Raw genomic sequence first — 19,129 nt, 5'->3', positions numbered from 1 at the left:
CACAGCCTGAAGGTATTTGGACTATTTTCATACCAGCAACGTAAACAACTGGTTCCTTTTGGTCACCTGCTTTGGTGTAACTGCAAATCGACATTCTCCAAGACATCCTCAGGCTTTCACGATTTGAAAAGGAAGGGGGGTGGCCTGTGCTGTACTAGTTTGGTTTGCTTGGAAAAGGAAGGGATTGGACAATCATACGATCCTTTTGATTTCCAAGTACTTGTAAAAACGGGCACATACACATGCGGTGGATTTGACCTACTTCCAAGATTACCTTTCCAGAAATAAAGACATGTTTTTCACGACTCCCACGTAGCATTTATATCTGCGGACTCCAAATCAGAGAGAAACTAGCAGTTGAAAGTGTGAATCAACTGTGGGCGTTTTCGATCATCTGAAGCACGCAGAGGCAGAGCCCCATTGAGTTTTCCCTTTTCATTTTCTTCAGAACGACACCGTTTGAGTTTCCCCGTTTCCTTTCCGGCCTCAACATATCCAATTGCATTTCTCCGCATCAGTCAGCAATGTTAAGATTTTCGGTCTCTGATTCTTCCGGACAGAAGGCAGTTTCTGTTTCTCCGTTTTGAAGTTGATTCAAAGACCTTGGAATTCTCCGTCAGACATTTCCGGTCTTTTATTTTTAAATTTCTTTTTTCCTGGAAAAGGGTGTTTGTGTTCCCAAAAGGAGAATCTCACCCAACTTGTCTGGAAAACGCATTTTTAAGTCCCAAAGGTCTCACAAGGCAAACGAGTCACTTTGGACAAAATCTAAAAATGGCGCTCATTTGAAGGCTTGAAGCATATTGTAGCTTAAAACTGGGCTGCCCAGATTTTCTGATTAGCACAGTTCTGGCCCCTGCTCCTCCACATACATAAAACGGCCCATCTTGAAATGTTACCAGCAAACCCTAGCTCCATTTTGTACTCTTCAAACCCTTCAATCTTCTCTCTCCCCAAATTCTCCATCTCCACCGTACGTTGCCGTGCCGCCGACCTCCCCGCCGGCCCCTCATTTCCCCGCTGGCTCCATTTATTCACCACTGCCGACGCTTCCGCTGGCGTGCGGTCCAAGCAGGACCTGGATGGGGTCGGAGTCGGAGGCGGAGTTGGAAGCACAGCGGATGGCTCGGCTCGGAGAAGCAGTGGTAACGCCGGCAGTGGTGTTAAGGTAAATGCGTGGGAGAAGCGTTGGTCGCGGAACAGGGAGAGCTACTTGGCCGATGACGATGATGCTCTTCCACTACCGATGACGTATCCTGATTCCTCCCCTGTGGCGCCGGAGGAGATCGATCGTCGGCTTCGTTGCGATCCCCAAGTCGAGGTATTGCTTTTTTCTTCTTCTTCTTCTTCTTCTTTTATCGTTGTTGGTTTCCGAGGTTGTTCATTGAATTTGGAGGTGTTTCTTTATTACCTATGAAAATGGTCGATGTTACCTTTGTTTCAAATTTTTTGAAAAATCAAGGGCATTTTTTATCTGTATGAAAAACCTAACCGCCTTGGAGGATTGATTCCTAAGGTTTAGCAGTACCCTAATCAAAATGGGAGATGTTATCGCCAGGCCAGTATTTGTTGCTTTTGAGGCGATTTAAGGCTTGTATTGAAGCAACTAAAAGAGCTTCTTTAGGAATAACATTTCTCTTATTATCAAGTACTCTTATAAAATACATAGAATGAGTAATATTAGGACTCTCTGAAGCTGTCTAAATGTAGTCGTTGTAAAGGCTTTTGAAGCTATGGTGTGGATCCAGTTTCAGTTCTTAACTTTGAAGGAAGTGGAAAGCAAGTACCATTGTCACTAGTCTCACTAGGGCAGCACCAATAATGGCATGAGATCCAGTGTTTGATGAATTCCAATTGGTAAATCGTCATACATAAATCATTGCAACTTTTTCATTGTAGATGGGTTTGTTGACCACCTTGGTTGCCATTGTCCAATCTCTGTATAGTGCAAAAGTCTTTTTGAAAAAAAATGTATCCAAATAAATTGATTGAAAGTTGTCTAAGCAGGGACATCTTGTATCCATGTTCCATTCCTTGTTTTCTAATGCTGAAACTTTCGAGTGCCATCTTCTTAAATATACTAGGACTTAAAGAATTTGCCATGTCCTGTAAATTGTAATTGACAAAAAAGTAGAAGCGAAGCAGAGAAATGATCTTAAATTGACACAGAAACTAACGGCTTACTGAATAATGAACTAAACTAATATGAACTCTAGAAATGTCTCATCAATTACCCAACAAAAGCTTTATGGAATAGCCATTGCATACAGTTTTTTATCACAAAGGATATTTAACGATGTGATCAAGCATTTTTTGATGATGTTGAGAGTTTTTGTTTACATGGTTATGATGTATGTGGAGTGCTAATTGGTATTGCATTTTTTAGGCTAGTGGTTGTCAGCCAACTTTTTCAATTGAAATGTTTTTTTTTTTTATAAGTAAGCACATATATTAACAGAAGGCAAAAAAGTCGCAAAGCATACAGGGAGTATACGAGGCGACTAAGGCCTCCCAACCAAAAAGAACAAAACAACCAACCCCTAATTGGAGCCTAACCACTCTAAGAAGCCTATTAGGGAGTTCGACTCCAAACCAATGTACAATTTAGCCCAACCCCAAAAATTACACACAAACGAAGTTTTTAATTTCTGAACTACTAACACCCCCCCATAAATGCTAGCCTATTCCTCTCCTTCCAAATTGTCCAAAAAATGTACAACGGAATGAACTTCCACAATTTTTTCCTTTTTTTCCCCACAAAAGAGCCCTTCCAGCTATATAGAACCTCCTTTACAGATTCTGGAAAGACCCACTGAACACCACACAACCCAAGAATGATATCCCACAATACTCTGACGACTTTACAATGAATTAAAATATGATTAATCGTTTCCTCTTCACACCCACACAAGAAACAACGGTTAGGAAGCTGCCACCCTCTTCTCTGAAGCCTATCAAGAGTGAGGATCTTCCCCCATGCGGCTTCCCAAGCAAAAAAGCAATTTTGGATGGAACTCTATCCACCCAAACATTGCTATAAGGGAACTCGGCTACAATAGGGCTTGACAACACACTATACGCTCTCTTGACTCTAAACAGCCCGTCTCCTCCTTCCTTCCAAATCACCGAGTCTTCCTCCAAAGTAACTCTATACTCCCTCAACTCAACCAACAAGTTGCCCACCGAATCCAACTCCCAGTCATTAAAGGCCCTTAAGAACCTTAAATTCCACCCTCCTTGACCAAAATTTTGATCCCACGTTTCCTCCACTGTGACATTCCTTTGGGCAGCCATGGAGAAGAGATTCGGGAATCTTTGGGACAACACAGTATTCCCGCACCAAGGATCTGTCCAAAATCTGATTTTATTGCCTTTTCCCACCTTGAACACCATATTTTCCCAATACCAAATGGACACCTTCAAGATCTCCTTCCAAATGATGTTGGGGTTTGACATTCTTGTAGAGTTCAGAAAGAGGTTCAACAATTAATGATGACAGCACTTCCAAGCTTGTTAGTTACTACGTTGCGTTTACCAATTTGTCATTATTGTTAAAATTATACCTTATGGAGGGAGATTTATCGAAATGTATTTCTCACAAGTGTTTCAGTTGTTTCCTAAGAATTTGCCACAAAAGTCCATCATGTTTCCCGAACTTTCCAAAACCTTTCCCTTTCATTTTTTTTTTCAGTTTTGTGGATACCTTTCCCACCAAAACTAAATTGTTGGGCAACCATGTTTCATGATTTCATCCCAAGCATGACATATGTAACATGGGCATGATGGTACAAGATTTATGCTCAAAAGGAGCTATAGAATTGGCAATTAGTTTCATGTGACATCATTCAATTTCTTGTAGAACTTTGAAATTTAATTTGGTTAATTTGAATAGTAATTCATCAAAGAGCAATAAATTAATTTAATAAGATTCTGACCTGACACAGGGATCATGCCATATGGATTTCTTGGTATAAAAACAAAACCCTGAAAAACTGGGAGAACCATAAGAAAGTGTTCATAAGAAGCAGTGCAAAAAAATTATAATTAAAACTAAAAGACCAGAGAGACAACCTCTCTATTTGGACAAGGCAAACTGCTCAAGGAGGGCAAGTATATACTCTAAGCTCCTCAAGAACCAAAGCACCCCTTTTTGACCAAGAATTGAACTCCTTCTGTGACTGGAAAAACCTCTTGATTTCTCTTATAATGAATATAATCCTCAGAAATCCCAAAGAGTTCTCTGATTGATAATTGTAGAAGGATCATCTTCTGCTATTTGGTCTCCTCCTTACCCTAGCCCTTTTGAGACCTTCCAGTGAGAGCCCTAGTGAAATGCCACCTTGTAACCCCTAGCTCTAGAGAAACCCAATTTAACTTGTAGCAGATGGCCTTTAAAAATTTTGGTGCCCCTATTGGATATGGATTCCCTGAAGGAGACCCAAGAAAGTTGGTGTTTAACCACCTCAAGGGAGGAATAGCCAACTAGATGAAAAAGGAAGAAAGTTTCTATTGAATGCACAAGCCTCTCTCCACTTCCTCAAAACATATTAAGGGCCATCTATTTAAATTCTTATGTCAGTGAGGCATGAAAAAGGGAAGTTTGTCCTACACCTACTGCCGAAGGTAACAACCTTCACATATTCCAGAGTTTCTCTGTCCAACTGGTTCTAACTCCTAAGCAAGGCAAGGCAGTTGACACCACCTCCATAACTGAACAATCAACCATCCACATGCCCAGAAGAACAAGCCTGTGCCTATGAAGTTTGGTGTAGCTTGAACCCTATGATTTTTAGTTGGCATTGGTTAGTAATGTCCAGTATTTTGGTTTCATTGAGGTGTGTCTAGGTTCCTAAACTTTATATTTGGGTTTGGAACTTGGGTTTATGTTGACTTTGACCGGCCTGCGTTCATCTGTACAACACTTCTGAATACTAATTGTATGTAATTGAATTTTGGTTGCTATCCCACCCATTTACAATAGGGTGCTTGTTTAAGAGCATTGATTTCATTATGCAACTCAAATGCCCCTCAAAACAGTTGAGCTCCTTTATAAGTGCTAAGAAAAAGATTAAAACTAAAAATCATTAATTAGTATCATCTAACTACCTAAGTGATCCATATGGTGCAGGCAGGCAAGGATGATCAAATAGTCTTGGACTGTTTTTGTTTTCATACTTGGTTTCGAAGAAATTATCATAGAAAAAATTTAGAAGATCCAACATCACGTCTAATGATGAAAGTTGGCATCCAAGATCTCTTATGGGGCTTGTCTTGTAATGGTTTTGCCACAATACTCATATTGTGTGACCTGACTTCATGCCTGCCAAATTGTTTGACTTTGCTTTGGGCAAAACCTCACAGTATGAAGGTTTCTACAATTTGATAATGTCGTCTGTTTCATTTTTTGGGGTTGCAGGATTGTAAGGAAGTAGTTTATGAGTGGACTGGAAAATGTCGGAGTTGCCAAGGAACAGGATTTGTTAGTTACTATAATAAAAGAGGGAAGGAGACCATCTGCAAATGCATACCCTGCCTTGGAATTGGTACTTACTTTCTTCTTCTTTCTTTGCATTATTGTTGGTTAAATGTGTCGAGTCATGAGTGCATTCTGTTTTGTGTTCTTTTCCACAAACCTAACCATAAATTTTAAGATTAAATATGGCAAGAGTGTAAAAATGTTGGTAGCAGTACTGTATTTATCTATCTTGAAATTAGATGACATATCAATTTTATCCAACACTTAGAACCCTGCTACCCCTGCTATGAACTATATATACCCTGGTTTTGTTACGCAATCCTTTAACATTGCATAATGGTAAACTCTTCCCCCCTGCAAGAGCTAGCTTTCAATCCTTTGTCCAAGCCTAGGTCATGACTGCCTAATTAGAGCCCTGTTAATCCTATAGAGCCTTAATTCACAAGTTCCAACCCCTTGCTTTCTGTTCTTGTTATAGACATATGTAACTTCACCAATTTGTCCTCTACAATGTGGAGATTATGATTTTAAAGGCAGTTAATGAAATTGTAATGGAGATCAAAGGCCTAAAATTACACCTTGCAGTTCATTATTTCAGTCAAGGTTTTAAACTTACAGTTCAAGACAGTTTAAGTTTCAATCGCTAGTTTGTCTAGGAGCATTGGAATTTGAAATCAAAATTTGGACTTAGATGAATTTTAGTCACTTTATAAATTCAATTTCATTGATTTTATGGGAATTTTAAAGCCATGGTTTTTGTGTTGAAATTATTTTGGGGTGTATTTTTCAAGGAGCTGTGATGTTTGGAAATATGGCTTTGTCAAGTTGCATTGAGTTATTTGTGGACCTTTTAGTCAGCTTGTGAGTAACATATTGGCTATTTATCTAATTCTACTCCAAAAACTGCAAATTTTGTGGAATTTGTTTGTTTCTTATTTGGTGAATATCCAAATCCTGTATTCAAATAATTGCCTGTTCATATCTGGGCATAGTCCACTCTATGTCAGTTGTGCATCCAGGTGCGCTCAACTTTAAAATTCATTTGTGTCTTCTCATCCTCTTTAGATTCAAATGACTGTCAGTTTCTTTGGCATGTACGATGACTAAGTGGTGTTTGGTAAACCAACTTAATAATTTAACATGACTTAATAACTTAATTTAAGTCATTAAGTAAATTAAATATATTTGATAAAATAACTGAATAACGTGACTTAAAATAAAAAATAATTTTAAATAATAAGTAAAAACAATTAACTTATTCTTAAGTTCATATTTTCATTTTAACTTTTTATCATCATTTATCCTTTGTTACTCCATGACCTTCATCATTACTTGACCTACCTTGTCCTCATAATAATTTATAAAGATAAATATGTCAATTTGATGATTTAGAATAAGTTTTAGGTTAATTTTATCAAACAATCTTAATACTTAAAAGTAAGAATTAAATAATAAGTTTTAAGTCAATAATTTAAGTATAATTTAACTTAAAGTTCAATTAAGTCATTAAATAATAAGTATTAAATTTTACCAAACACCCTTTAAATCAAACTAGGATGAGCATACCCCTTATCGGCTCTAGCACAATTTATCACTTTCTTCTTCCTTCTAAACAATTCGGAATATATTAAATTTAAAACATAAGGCTCACATTTGATATTCTCATGACTGCAGGATATGTGCAGAAGATAACAAGTCGCAATGACATTGAAGTGATGGAGGATTTGGAAAATGGAAAACCGCATTAACCGTAACAAATATAGATCTTTTTTTTTCCTATTCGGGAATATGTAAATAATAATTTTATTGAGTCTCACTACTGTTTAGTGAGAGCACTGCAAGGATCACCTCGGCTTTAATTTTAATAAATAGAAAGTTTTGTGATTCAATTATAAATGGTGGAAAGCATCCTCCCAAAAGGAGAGTAGAGGAGGTGAGAATCAAGGAAGTATTTTGCAATTTGTTGAGAGAATGTATTCTTTTCTGTATGTTCCATCCTCTGCACCCACCTCTTACTTTCCACATTGAGCTCATCACTTTGGAATCTTTTGTTGCATGGTTGCCACAAGCTGTTGAGGAATAAGTTTCTGACCCCAGTTTCACTTTATACTATTACCTTTGGCATCAGAATATCTCCCACTTTTACGCCACGCAAACAGGATCTAACTCAGAAAGACAGCCAGTTCTTATCATTCTAATATTAAAGACCAAGTTTGCTGTGAGATTGATCTCATCCTTGATTCTCATTTTTGGCTTTCGGCTTCTTTGCAACACAACCATGTCAACTCCTAGTTTTCTTGATTTCCAGTACAATATTTCCAAAAGGAAATACCTGCGGAAGCCATCCCGACTGTTTTCTTCTAGGGACAGACAGAATTCAGACTTGCCACCGATTTTCCATCTCAACATGGATGAGCTGAAGAAAGTGTTTGATAAATTCGACTCCAACAAAGACGGGAAGATATCAGAGGAAGAGTACAAGGCGGTGCTGGGAGCCTTGGTGAAGGAAGGTGTAAGAACGGAGGTGGAGAAGATATTCCAGGTAGCTGATCTTGATGGAGACGGGTTTATCGATTTCAAAGAGTTTGTGGAAGTGCACAAGAAGGGAGGGGGAGTGAAGACAAGGGACATACAGAGTGCGTTTCGGGCATTTGATTTGAACCGGGATGGGAAAATAAACGCAGAGGAATTGTTGGAGGTGTTGGGGAGGCTAGGGGAGAGGTGCAGCTTGGAGGAATGCAGAAGGATGGTGAGGGGAGTGGACACTGATGGGGATGGTGCGGTTGACATTGATGAATTCACTACCATGATGACTCGCTCCATGTAACCCTCCAGTTAAGAGGGTAACGGACCAGTGGCAGGCATGGACTTGTCCTACGAATCTCTCAACTCATCTCAACATAAAGTGGAATTATTAGAAGCCATGTTTGTACTTTGGGAAAAAAGTGTTTTTAGATGCTCGTTTGAAATAGTTTTGAGTCAAATGGCCCATGTATTAAAAAAAATATTAGATGTAACCACTTTATGAAATTTATGTTCAAACTAGCTTCTTTGGTATCACGTAAGAATCATGTCGTTGAAATATATTTTTTTTCAAAATTTTAATGAAAACCTCAATTGGTAATTGAGATTTCATTTTTGAACTGAAGCTGTAGTTGCTAACCGAGGCTTCAGCATATAAATGTTTATTACGTATTTTCTCATTTTAAATTATATATTATTTATATGTTATATAAATTTATAATTTTAATATTATTAATTTATTAATAAATAAAATATTCATTTATAATATCTTTCATCTATCAATTTATGTTTGTTAAAGTAATATTAGATTCTTAAACTTAAACATAAATAATTTATTATTAAAATATATATTTTTAATTTCAATAATAAACTATAATTGAATAGTTTTTAATTAAATTTTAAAGTGAAAAAAAATTAACTAAAATTTTAGTTGACAATTGAGATTTTAGTTCAAAAATGAAGTCTCAATTGTCAATTGAGGTTTCAATTAAAAAATAAAGCATCAATTAACAACTACGGTTTCAATTCAAAAATGAAGTTTCAGTTGTCAATTGAGGTTTTAACTAAAATTTTGAAATATATATATATATTTATGACATGACTCATATGTAACACCAAAGAGGCTAGTTTGAACATAAGTTTCATAAAATAATTAGATGTAATTTTTTTTGTATATATGGCCCATTTTGATATGATTAAAAAATATTTATTATTTCATATAATTTTGGGTTAAATGATACATATATCATCTTTAACTTAATATACTAAATTTTAATTATTTTTAGAGAGTTCGCATTTTGCAATTTTTTTCTAACTTCAACATCAAAACACACTTTTCCTTTTGTATTCTCATGTAAAAAATACTGTCATATAGTCTCCTACATAGAAAAGTAAATAAATAAAAAGCATATATCAACATGGGGTGACGTCTCGTCATTTACAATAAATCTTGATCTTAGGGAGGCGGCAATGTATATCGAGCACCTCTGTTAATGCTTTTCTTGGAAGACACTGTTACAGACTCGTCTTTTCGTGATTCTTAAAAGAATGCAAAATATAATTCCTAGGTATAAATGGAAAGAAATGCTCTGTAGCTTGGCTAGTTTCCCAGCAATATGACAAGTTCATTGTCTTGCCCAATCTCAATCAGACACTGGCTGTCATTTATTGTAATTTTTGATATGCTGACATACAGCCCAAGTCTACGCATGCATGCACTTTCACTACTTGTGAAGAATCACAATAGAAACTCACTTGAACTTCTTGACAAGAACATAATATAAACTCAGGTAGACATCTTGTTCAAGCAAATACATCAGGCAGAGATTTTGGCTATGAACTTATGAAAAACGTTTTTTTCTGGCTTATCGTCTTTGTAAAGGGGTATTGTATTGTAGCAAAAGTTTTCAAAGTATTTTCAACACCACCAAAATTGTTCTAAAAAAACAACTTATATTTAGAACAAATTCTCAATAAAAAATCGTTTTCAAGTACAGTTTCAAGCAATCCTAATACATCGCATGTTAATAATAACAATGGTTCAGAATAGCTTCAACAGAAGTTAAAAACAATTCAACAAACAGCATTTCTCATTCTCAAATTAATGAAACTATTTATCATCCCCAACAATCATATCTCTTCCAACAATCTTATGATCTTTACCTAACTCATCGTATCATGAAATCCAGCAGCTTCTAAAATCTCAGTGTGTCACCATAAATACGGTATCATTTTGAGTCAACAGTGAAAATAGAGCTATTCTAGGATAGTTTCATTTTAAGATGTGACATTTATTTAAAGTGGTTCTAACATACCATAACTAGAGCAAAGAACTTGCTTGAGCATAGGCAACTTAAATTCAAGAAAATTTTACATACAAAATCATTGGAGAGTGGCCTTGTTAATGACCAATATACATCCTTTGTTGTTTTATCCATTCCACAACTAAATTCTAGAAGAATTTCCATACCAAATGATGGATATTTGTCTTCACCAACATACACCCAGTACAGTTTATCCATTCTCAACTTAAATTCAATAAAATTTTACATACAAAATCATGGAGATTGGCCTTGTTGATGACCAATATACATCCTATATTCTTTAATCCATTCCAAAACTAAATTCAAGAAGAATTTGCATACCAAATGATGAATCTTCAAAAAGGTAATAACCTCCATGCATATATAAAGGCTACCTACTTTCAAAAGAATCACTGCCCATGTGATAATGAATGCAATCTATAAAAGCTTATTGACATCAATAAAGCAAGAGTTGTCTCCCTTGGAGAAAGTTGATTAGATAGAATCTAAATTATGACCAATTAAAAAAAAAAAAAAAGATATTTCCAAACTTAGGAAAGACGATACAAGGAGGAAAAAAATGTCAACCACAGTCGAGCATCTCAGAAAGTAAATAATTGATTCAACTTCAGAACATGGTAGAAATTGATGTGAACATCTTGTTCAAACAAGGCCATTATGTGGAAGTTGTGTGGTTCATTTCCCATCAATTGTAAATGATGGTTTGACATGGCTTAGCAGTTGATGTTCCACAAACTATACTGCAGATCCACAGAAAATGTCATTTGGTAGTCATAACAGAAGTATGAAGCAATGACAATTTTACCAGTAATCTCCACAAGAGCATTTCCCATCCTTAAAATGATGAAACCGTTTATTGTCCCTAACAATCAACTCCCTTCCAACAATCTTGGACATGATCTTAATTGCATTGTGACAGTCACCGCAGACACGAAGGTTCTTAATGATCCTAAGAGGTGTCCTTGCTGGAGTACTAATCAAACCATATGCAATTGCTAAGCGCTCACTGTGATAAAGCAAGGCCTGCTCTTTGGCCTCCTGATCAATATCATGAAGAACATATCTTGTGTCAGGCACATAGCCTGCTTCTTTCATCCCATTCAAGCTCTTCAACTTTTCATCATCCTTGTAAAGGGTTGGATTCCGAAACTCACTTAATCTGTTTTTCCCATCAAGCATGTTGATTGCAGTGCGCTTCTTGGGTGGTGGTGTCGGGGTCTTATTGGCAACAGCCTTCAATGGGTCAAGAGCAACCATTAACTCCTCAGCATGGTCTTCAAGATCAATATCTCCATGAATTTTAGCATAATTCATCAATGCCTCCCAAACAACTGCAGAAGGCTCCACAGGCATTTGCTCTATAAACTCCTTAGCCTCAATGACATGCCCCGATTTTCCAAGAACATCTATAATCCCCACATAATGCTCAAATGTTGGAGTGATTCCATACTCAGTCTTCATCGATTCAAAATGTATAAATCCTTCTTCTACGGCCTCCGCACTGGCACATGTGGATAAAACAGCAAGGAAAGTTTGCTCATTGGGCTCTAACCCTAACTTCCGCATCTGTTCATATAACTGTAACCCATCATCTCCCATAGCATTATTGGCATACCCATTTATCATCAAATGCCAAGAATCCATATCCCTATTGGCCATATGGTCGAACACTCTACGTGCATCAGTCATACTCCCACAGTTCCCATACATCTCGAGCACTTTATTATTCAATTGAAGATCACTCCTAAAAGTTGATTGTAAAAAGAAATCATGAACCTTTTTAGCCTCTTCAAGCAACTTCGGACTCCCACACGAATTAAAGAGTGCGTAGAAACACTGAGCATCAGCACGGACCCCTTTTTCCATCAATTCAACAGCTTCTTTAACCTTCCCCTCTTGACATAAATTCATCAAATCAGCGACTGAAGGAGGCGCATGTGAAACTTGATTCTCCACAATCTGTGCTTGATTCGGGTTCTGATTGTTCCATTGGCTGGGGCTTCCCTGATGTGGGTAACTCTGATTTTGATTGCTCGGAAGATTCCGGCTTCCGGGTTGCGGGTAATTCTGATTCTGATTGTTCAAATGACTAGGGTTTTGATGTTGAGGATTCCACTGATTAGGGCTTCTCTGCTGAGGATAGCCCTGACCCAGACTAGGGTTTCCAGTTGGCGGATAATACTGATTTTGATGGTTCGGGCGACTAGGGTTTTGAGGTTGAGGGTACGTTGGAGTCTGGCGATTCCACTGATTAGGGTTCTCATGTTGAGGATAACCCTGACCCTGATTAGGGTATCCCCGATTGGGATAACTTTGATTCTGATCCCCATAATTCATATGTTGAGGGTAGCTCTGACTCTGGGTCTGTGAGTTCCAGTTGTAGCTAGGGTTTCTCTGGTCTTGAAAATCCCTAGGCTCAGAGGGTGGTTGCTGTTGGGGTCTCTGGTAGTCATTTGGGACAGCAGAGGTGCTTAGGGTTTTGGTGAGGGTGAAGATGAAGTGAGAAGAGTAAGGAGACGGTACCTTGGATAAAAAAGAGAATAGTGGGGTTCGTGCACGTCGAATGGACAAGAGAGACGCCATTTTCAGAGGAAAACCAACAAAACCCTACCTCGCTCTCTCTTAAACCCTTTCGTTCTCGTTTGTTCACTGCTCCCTCTCAAACGAGTCAAATCCTCAGCTCCAGGATCGGGTCTCAATTCCAAGCCCAAGTCCAGGCCCAAGCCCAAGCCCAAGTCCTCCATATGAGTTCCCAAATTCCCAAGTTTTATCACACTACTAACATCTACAGTGCAAAATTGGGATGACTATCAAATTTTTTTTTAAAAAACTTTGTTTGTTTCATACCCTTCTTGTTTAAATGAATTTTAACGTCAGGTTTTTTAAAACCCAATTTTGGAAATCTAACTCTTCATTAATTTTTTTATCAAATTTTTTTCTTATAAAAATAATATCATGGTAACTATTTTCGAAAACAATTATCAAAAATAACTTTTGAGAAAAGCTTTTAAAAATTATTCTCTAATTTGTATAAAACAAAAATCTAATTTAAAACTTAAAATGTTTTTAACCTATTTTTAATATTTTTAAAAATAATTTTTAGATCTTATATTTTATTTTTAATCATTTTACATATTTGTATAATTATTTCTTAAAATAACCTTCAAAAAACAAATAAAAATAACATAAAACAATTAAAAAATATTCTCTAATAAAACCGTGTTTTCTGTTCTTAAGAATAGAAAATATAAAATAATTTTTAATTATTAAACGTGTTTTCTGTATTTATTATTTTTTTTTAAAACAAAAAAACTATTCTTAAAAATAGTTCTCAAATAGACTTTAACTCTTTCTTTTAAAACATATATGTGTTGTAAAATAAGGATAATGCAATACAAATAAAGTAGTAAAGATAAATTATATATTACTTTGATAATAATATATAATAGGGAAGAAGAAATCACAAAAGAGAATTGAGAAAATTAAGAAAATGAAAGACAGAGAATGAGAGAAAGTAAGAAATTTCTTTCATTAATATTCCTTAATAGGAATATTAATGGAACTCATATATAACATTAATGGTTTCCATTAATGAATATTAATGGAAGTCATAAATAATATTTAATTAATATTTATTATAATTAATGTGGTGGTATTTATTATAATAATATGTAAATAATTGAAATGGTTAAGGATATTTATGACAAAAATTAATTACTCTTCAAATAAAAATACGAGAAGGGTTCAATTCACAAATATAAGATCATTTTATCTCTTTTAACTAATTAATTCAAAATACAAATGCCCAAAAAAAAAAATCAAAACACTACTTTCCACTATACTTTTTTTAATATTATCTATCCATCCTTTATATATATGTAAAAAAAAAATACCAAATAAAGGAATTTGAGAATTTCCATCATCCAGAGTACCGAGTCTCAAATCACCAAATCAGAAACACAGCAAGTACATCCAAAGGCAAACATGAGAGAAATGACTAAGCAAAATTTGAGTGACCATTGAAATTAAGAAACACACCAATGATAAGTATTGTGCCATGCCACAAATTTTCCTTGCTTATTGTTCCACAGAGTTGAAGATGGAAACACAAGCCACAGGAGCACACATACAGCAGCGCAATGGCGACAACCAAATATCAAATTAAGACCAAGTAAACATGTGACAACATCCACTGATCCACAAATCTGCAATGCCACTAAGGCTGATTTCATCTGTTCATGCCTTGAGCCACCGCCGGAGGTACTGTAATTCCCCGTCTTTGTCTATCAGCATTGGCTTCCCAACCTACCCACCAAGAGCAATGGTGCAAGTCAGTGCGTAAGAATACAAATTGGGCTCAAATTCTACAACTACTATGCATTCATGATTCATTCGAACTTGACTAGTGCATTTTTGTCTTGTTTAGACAGGTTCAAACCAGATTTTTAGTGTTTATATGAGATGGGTTTTTTTTTCTCTTTCCTTTTTTTTAATGTGGTGTGGGCATCATCGATGTTGATGGTAGCCTGTTAGAACCCTATATCATTGGCTTCGCCCAGAGAGGGCAGAAATGTGTGGACACAGGTTGAGGGATTGAGAAGAGGCATAGTCTCTAGAGGAGGGAATTTGTCTAGTAATAGTACATATCTGCTGTATCGATGAGGGTATTCCATAAAATACCAACTACACTATGGGAAAATTTGGCAGATTCAATGGAAGTTCTCTATAAAAAAGGTCACTTCCAACCCACCATGAAGGTCCTGTGAGATACCAAACTGAACTCTCTGAATTGCTGATCCCACAGGGCACAATGTGTTAATCTTAGCAATTTCATGAAAATTTGTAGTATTAAAGAATATGCCTGTTTGGTTCACTGGAAAAACAACTCAGAGAAGGCATCCTCAGGATCAACCCATCTCAGGAACAATAGCCTTTTTCCCATTCCCAAGATACTTAGATCCAAAAAACCCCATCTTCAACTATTTATTCATCTACATATCACCAAATAAACTGGAAAGAATCATAAGACTGCTAAGTAACTTATAAAATCGTACCTATCCCCATGTCAAATCCACGGCTCTTGAGCTCCCTGTACTCCTGACACAGTGAACATGCCTCACAAAAGAAGTGGACCAGGCAATCAACGCAAGGCGACTCTTCCAAGTCATACTGAGCCCTCAATCTTGAACGATAAACACAAGAATACAAGCACGGCAAACCAATAAAACACAATACCGTATAGATCGTACCACTCACCGCACAATCTGCAAAACCATCCACAAGTTATAGCATTCACCCAATCTGGATAAACCCAAAAAAAAAAAGAGGGAGGATTGTCAAAGGCTTACTTGAGGATCCTTTGCTCACTATCTCAGCAATCTGCCCAAACGTGATGCAAGGGCAAACGCAAGTGATCAAAACTTCAAAAATAAATCAGCAAAAGAAAAAAAATTAATGAAACGATGATGGGGATAAATAGTGAAAAGGTAGATGAATTTTGGGGCACTTACAGTTTGCAGGATCATCACAGCAGTGGCAAAGACCAGAAGACCAGCGGATGGTGCCGCCGGGATACTGTACAACATACGGGGCAGCATAACGTGGTGGTGGTGCTGGGCTAGGATTTTGGAATCCGGGAGCTGTGGCATGACCCACATGCCCACCTGCACCATACTTCTCATGGTCAGAATGTCCATGATACATTTCTGCAACTGAAATGAATTGGTCACCAATGGCCGCCTCCAAGTCTTTCCTAGTTGCTCCTTATTTAAGAAACCAAAATATAGTATTAGTATATATATATATATTTACAAATCCACTTTCTAGGAAATTTTCATGTGGTCAACCCTCAAAGGGTCTACAAAACCCAATGTAATAGTAAATTGAATTTCTATGCTACTCCCCATATAGCTGTAATATTATATTGGTTTGTCTTCTCTCTTTTTAGGGGATATTACCTGTTTGGTGAGTGTTTTCAAAAACAGTTTTTCATTTTTTAAAATAAAATTTTAAAATATATATATTTAATAATTAAAAAATAATTTTTTTTAAATTATTTTGACTTGTTTTATTTTTTGAACATTGTTTTAAAAAATAATTATATAAATATGAAAAATAATTAAAACTAAAATACTACATATAAAATTTATTTTTAAAACATATTTAAAAATATAAAAAATAAGGTAAAAATATTTTAGATTTTCAAACTAGCATTTGTTTTACAAAATATTAGAAAATAATTTTTGAATTATTCTCAAATTATTTTTGTAAATTTAGTATGTATTTTAAAATTAATTTTAATGCACATATTTCATACAAATTTTGAAATGTATAGCCAATAGGCCTCTCATTTTTAACTTTTGTGGTTAAAAGGGGTGTTGTATTATGTGGAATCTCCTCCCATTTGCATTAATATCGACCCCATGATGATGATGGTACAATTTCATTGATGATAATTTTGAATGTGATAAGCGAAAGAGAGAAGAAAAGACTTGTCATTATCTCTGTCAGAGATTATGAATTGTGTATCATCCACTAGCCAGTCTCCTCCGAGACTTTTCTATGCTCATGTGTTCGCTGAGCCACTTGAGCTTCCTAGTTCCTTTCAAAGAACTTTTTAAGAAAAGAAAATAATAATAATAATAAAAACACCTTTGAATTTTCCATTTCAATTTATTTTTGTAATTAATTTCCATTTTTTGCCTGATATTATCGAGTTCAAGGTTGTAAGAACGCATACACGACCCACCAGCCAAACCCGATTTTACCTTTTTACCAATTCTATACCCTCAAGAAAAAGTTTCAACTCCTAAATTTGTTATGTTCCACTCATAATAAAAAATGTTTAACAAATATTTAATCAAGATTAAGACGAGTTTCGGATTTTGTTTTAAAAATTATACCACTCTTTAAATATTATGTTATTAGATTATATATAAAATGAAATAAATTTTATTTAAAAATTATTTTTGCCTTTTCACCTTTCAACATATAAAATATGTAATTCATAAATACAAATTCTTGGGAAAAATAAATAAATTTAATTATTAAAAAAATTAGTAAATAAATGGAAGGATGGGAGATGGGACGAGTGTCGGAATTTAATTTCTCGTACCAATCCCATCCTCTACCCACACTACCTTAATTCAAGTTTGTTTGTTGTTGAGACCCATTTAATGAATATTTTCTTATAAATACTTTTATACAAATAAAATATTTATTATTAATATTTAATTAGAAATATAAAATAAAATTTAAGTATTTTTAATTGTTTTCCATAAAGCATGCCCAACAACAATTGAAAAAAAAAATTAAAACTTTTGTATTATTCATAGATATTAGGGGTGCAACCCACACAACTTAGATGCGTTGATTTGATCCAATTTATATATAGTTCAATTTATTACTTGAATTGAGTTTAGATTAAGTTTTTTGAACTTGAATTCAATTTGGGTTAAACTTCAATCAAGATTTGAATAACCTGATTCTAATCTAAACTTTATTTAATATTTTTGTAATATTTATATCTTAAATAATAATATTCAATCTTTTTTATAAAAAAAAACATATTTTTTTTAATAATAAAAATTATTATAGAAAATTTCGAATTTATTGGAAAGAAACACAACCACTCGTTAATTCAAATAATCAATAGGATTGGAAGTGTCTATTGGTAAATGTGAACACCCCAACTCTTAGCTGGATTGGGGACACATCACAATCTCTCTCTTTCTAAAATATTATTCTTACAAGACTCAAGTTGCAAGTCCACGTCACAAGACTAGTAAGACCTAAAAGGTTGACACCTAAACATAAATTAATTAATTTTCATTTAAATTGATAGAATAAAAAGCCTTTAATTATTTTATTGAGTTATTTAGATTTGCTTTCTCAATTCATAATATGCAAAAATCAATCATATTGAACCCGATAATGATAAATTTTTACAAGTTAATCTATAAAGACATACCCAAAATACTACAAAAGTTAAAATGACTCTGAAAATACTATATATTTAAGTTTAATATTTTAAATAAGAAAGAATTGTAGTTAGTAAATGATTATTGGAAGTTTAAAAGTCCAACCAATCAAGGTTTTTACTTCTATTGGTTGAAATATTATTGTAAAAGCATTTGATCCCCTTAACATATTGCGCCTAATTGATTAATCAATCAATTCTTATGTACTTCAATCAGTACTACCATTTTGCTATTTTAAGACTAATTTGAAATTAGGACATCGGGAAAAAACTTCTTATAAACCCTTTAAATATGTTTTGAAAGAATTTAAGTCTAAGTTTTTTGAGTAAAATATGAATTCGTCCTATTGTTTACCTCGACTTTGTCTAAATTCCTTAAAACCCTAAAATAATAAACTTGATGACCCATAGGGCATTATAATCTTCTTCATTTTTCTATACATTTTTACCTCTCAAAATTTCTAAGAAGTGATCATAAATTAAAATAAATCAACAAAAGGAAGAATTAATGATGTGGGAATAAATGGGTGAAAAGGTAGATGAATTTTGGGGTACTTACAATTTGCAGGAGCATGGGAGGAATGGGAAAGACCAGTGGACCAGAGGGTGGTGCTGCTGGGAGTCTGGGGCACTCCACACACTGGGTGGTGCTGGACTAGGATTTGGGATTCCAGGACCAGGAGCTCTAGCATGACCCACACGTCCATCTGCACCATACTTCTCATGGTTAGAATGCGATGGATGCATTCCTACAACTGAAACGACTTGACCAGCAATGGCTGTCACCAAGTCTTGCCTTGTCCCGCAGCCCGCCTTCTGGATTTTTTT

At 35.2% G+C, this 19,129-nt stretch overlaps 4 protein-coding genes across 5 annotated transcripts; 2 read left to right on the top strand and 2 right to left on the bottom strand.

The window, feature by feature from the left end:
- The first annotated feature begins 94 nt into the window (after nucleotides 1-94).
- LOC100854865 (protein disulfide-isomerase SCO2) lies at nucleotides 95-8,536 on the top strand. The gene is made up of 3 exons (XM_003631623.4): nucleotides 95-1,321; nucleotides 5,417-5,543; nucleotides 7,151-8,536. Exons 1-3 carry the CDS (start codon nucleotides 893-895, stop codon nucleotides 7,222-7,224), a joined length of 630 nt encoding a protein of 209 aa, XP_003631671.1. The 5' UTR covers nucleotides 95-892; the 3' UTR covers nucleotides 7,225-8,536.
- LOC100257203 (calmodulin-like protein 30) lies at nucleotides 7,755-8,536 on the top strand. Its single transcript, XM_002285187.4, has one exon. The coding sequence runs from the start codon at nucleotides 7,755-7,757 to the stop codon at nucleotides 8,301-8,303; it is 549 nt and encodes a 182-aa protein (XP_002285223.1). The 3' UTR covers nucleotides 8,304-8,536.
- Nucleotides 8,537-10,722: 2,186 nt separating this feature from the next.
- Nucleotides 10,723-12,983, bottom strand: LOC100260539 (pentatricopeptide repeat-containing protein At2g15690, mitochondrial). Its single transcript, XM_002285099.4, has one exon. It carries the CDS (start codon nucleotides 12,904-12,906, stop codon nucleotides 11,125-11,127), a length of 1,782 nt encoding a protein of 593 aa, XP_002285135.1. The 5' UTR covers nucleotides 12,907-12,983; the 3' UTR covers nucleotides 10,723-11,124.
- Nucleotides 12,984-14,220: 1,237 nt separating this feature from the next.
- On the bottom strand, nucleotides 14,221-16,103 carry LOC100253696 (cell number regulator 1). 2 transcript variants are annotated; one of them, XM_002282098.5, is made up of 4 exons: nucleotides 15,834-16,103; nucleotides 15,672-15,743; nucleotides 15,378-15,587; nucleotides 14,221-14,628 (listed from the first exon to the last, which is right to left on the bottom strand). In XM_002282098.5, the coding sequence occupies exons 1-4, from the start codon at nucleotides 16,024-16,026 to the stop codon at nucleotides 14,552-14,554; spliced, it is 552 nt and encodes a 183-aa protein (XP_002282134.1). In that variant the 5' UTR covers nucleotides 16,027-16,103; the 3' UTR covers nucleotides 14,221-14,551. The 2 variants fall into 2 exon arrangements, with proteins under 2 accessions (XP_002282134.1, XP_010647752.3); XM_010649450.3 differs by having other exon boundaries at nucleotides 15,672-15,702; nucleotides 15,834-16,100.
- Nucleotides 16,104-19,129: the final 3,026 nt, after the last annotated feature.

This window comes from Vitis vinifera, chromosome 3 (assembly GCF_030704535.1).
Source record: "Vitis vinifera cultivar Pinot Noir 40024 chromosome 3, ASM3070453v1".
In the NCBI taxonomy this organism is placed as follows: domain Eukaryota; kingdom Viridiplantae; phylum Streptophyta; class Magnoliopsida; order Vitales; family Vitaceae; genus Vitis; species Vitis vinifera.
This window is presented reverse-complemented; position numbering and strand designations above follow the sequence as displayed.

Coding starts and splice junctions, on each gene's coding strand:
- LOC100854865 (XM_003631623.4), top strand. CDS start 893: ATGTTACCAGCAAACCCTAGCTCCATTTTGTACTCTTCAAACCCTTCA. Junction 1,322..5,416: donor GTTGCGATCCCCAAGTCGAG/GTATTGCTTTTT, acceptor TTGGGGTTGCAG/GATTGTAAGGAAGTAGTTTA. Junction 5,544..7,150: donor CATACCCTGCCTTGGAATTG/GTACTTACTTTC, acceptor TCATGACTGCAG/GATATGTGCAGAAGATAACA.
- LOC100257203 (XM_002285187.4), top strand. CDS start 7,755: ATGTCAACTCCTAGTTTTCTTGATTTCCAGTACAATATTTCCAAAAGG.
- LOC100260539 (XM_002285099.4), bottom strand. CDS start 12,906: ATGGCGTCTCTCTTGTCCATTCGACGTGCACGAACCCCACTATTCTCT.
- LOC100253696 (XM_002282098.5), bottom strand. CDS start 16,026: ATGTATCATGGACATTCTGACCATGAGAAGTATGGTGCAGGTGGGCAT. Junction 15,744..15,833: donor CTGTGATGATCCTGCAAACT/GTAAGTGCCCCA, acceptor TTATTTTTGAAG/TTTTGATCACTTGCGTTTGC. Junction 14,629..15,377: donor TGGATTTGACATGGGGATAG/GTACGATTTTAT, acceptor CTTGGTGGGTAG/GTTGGGAAGCCAATGCTGAT.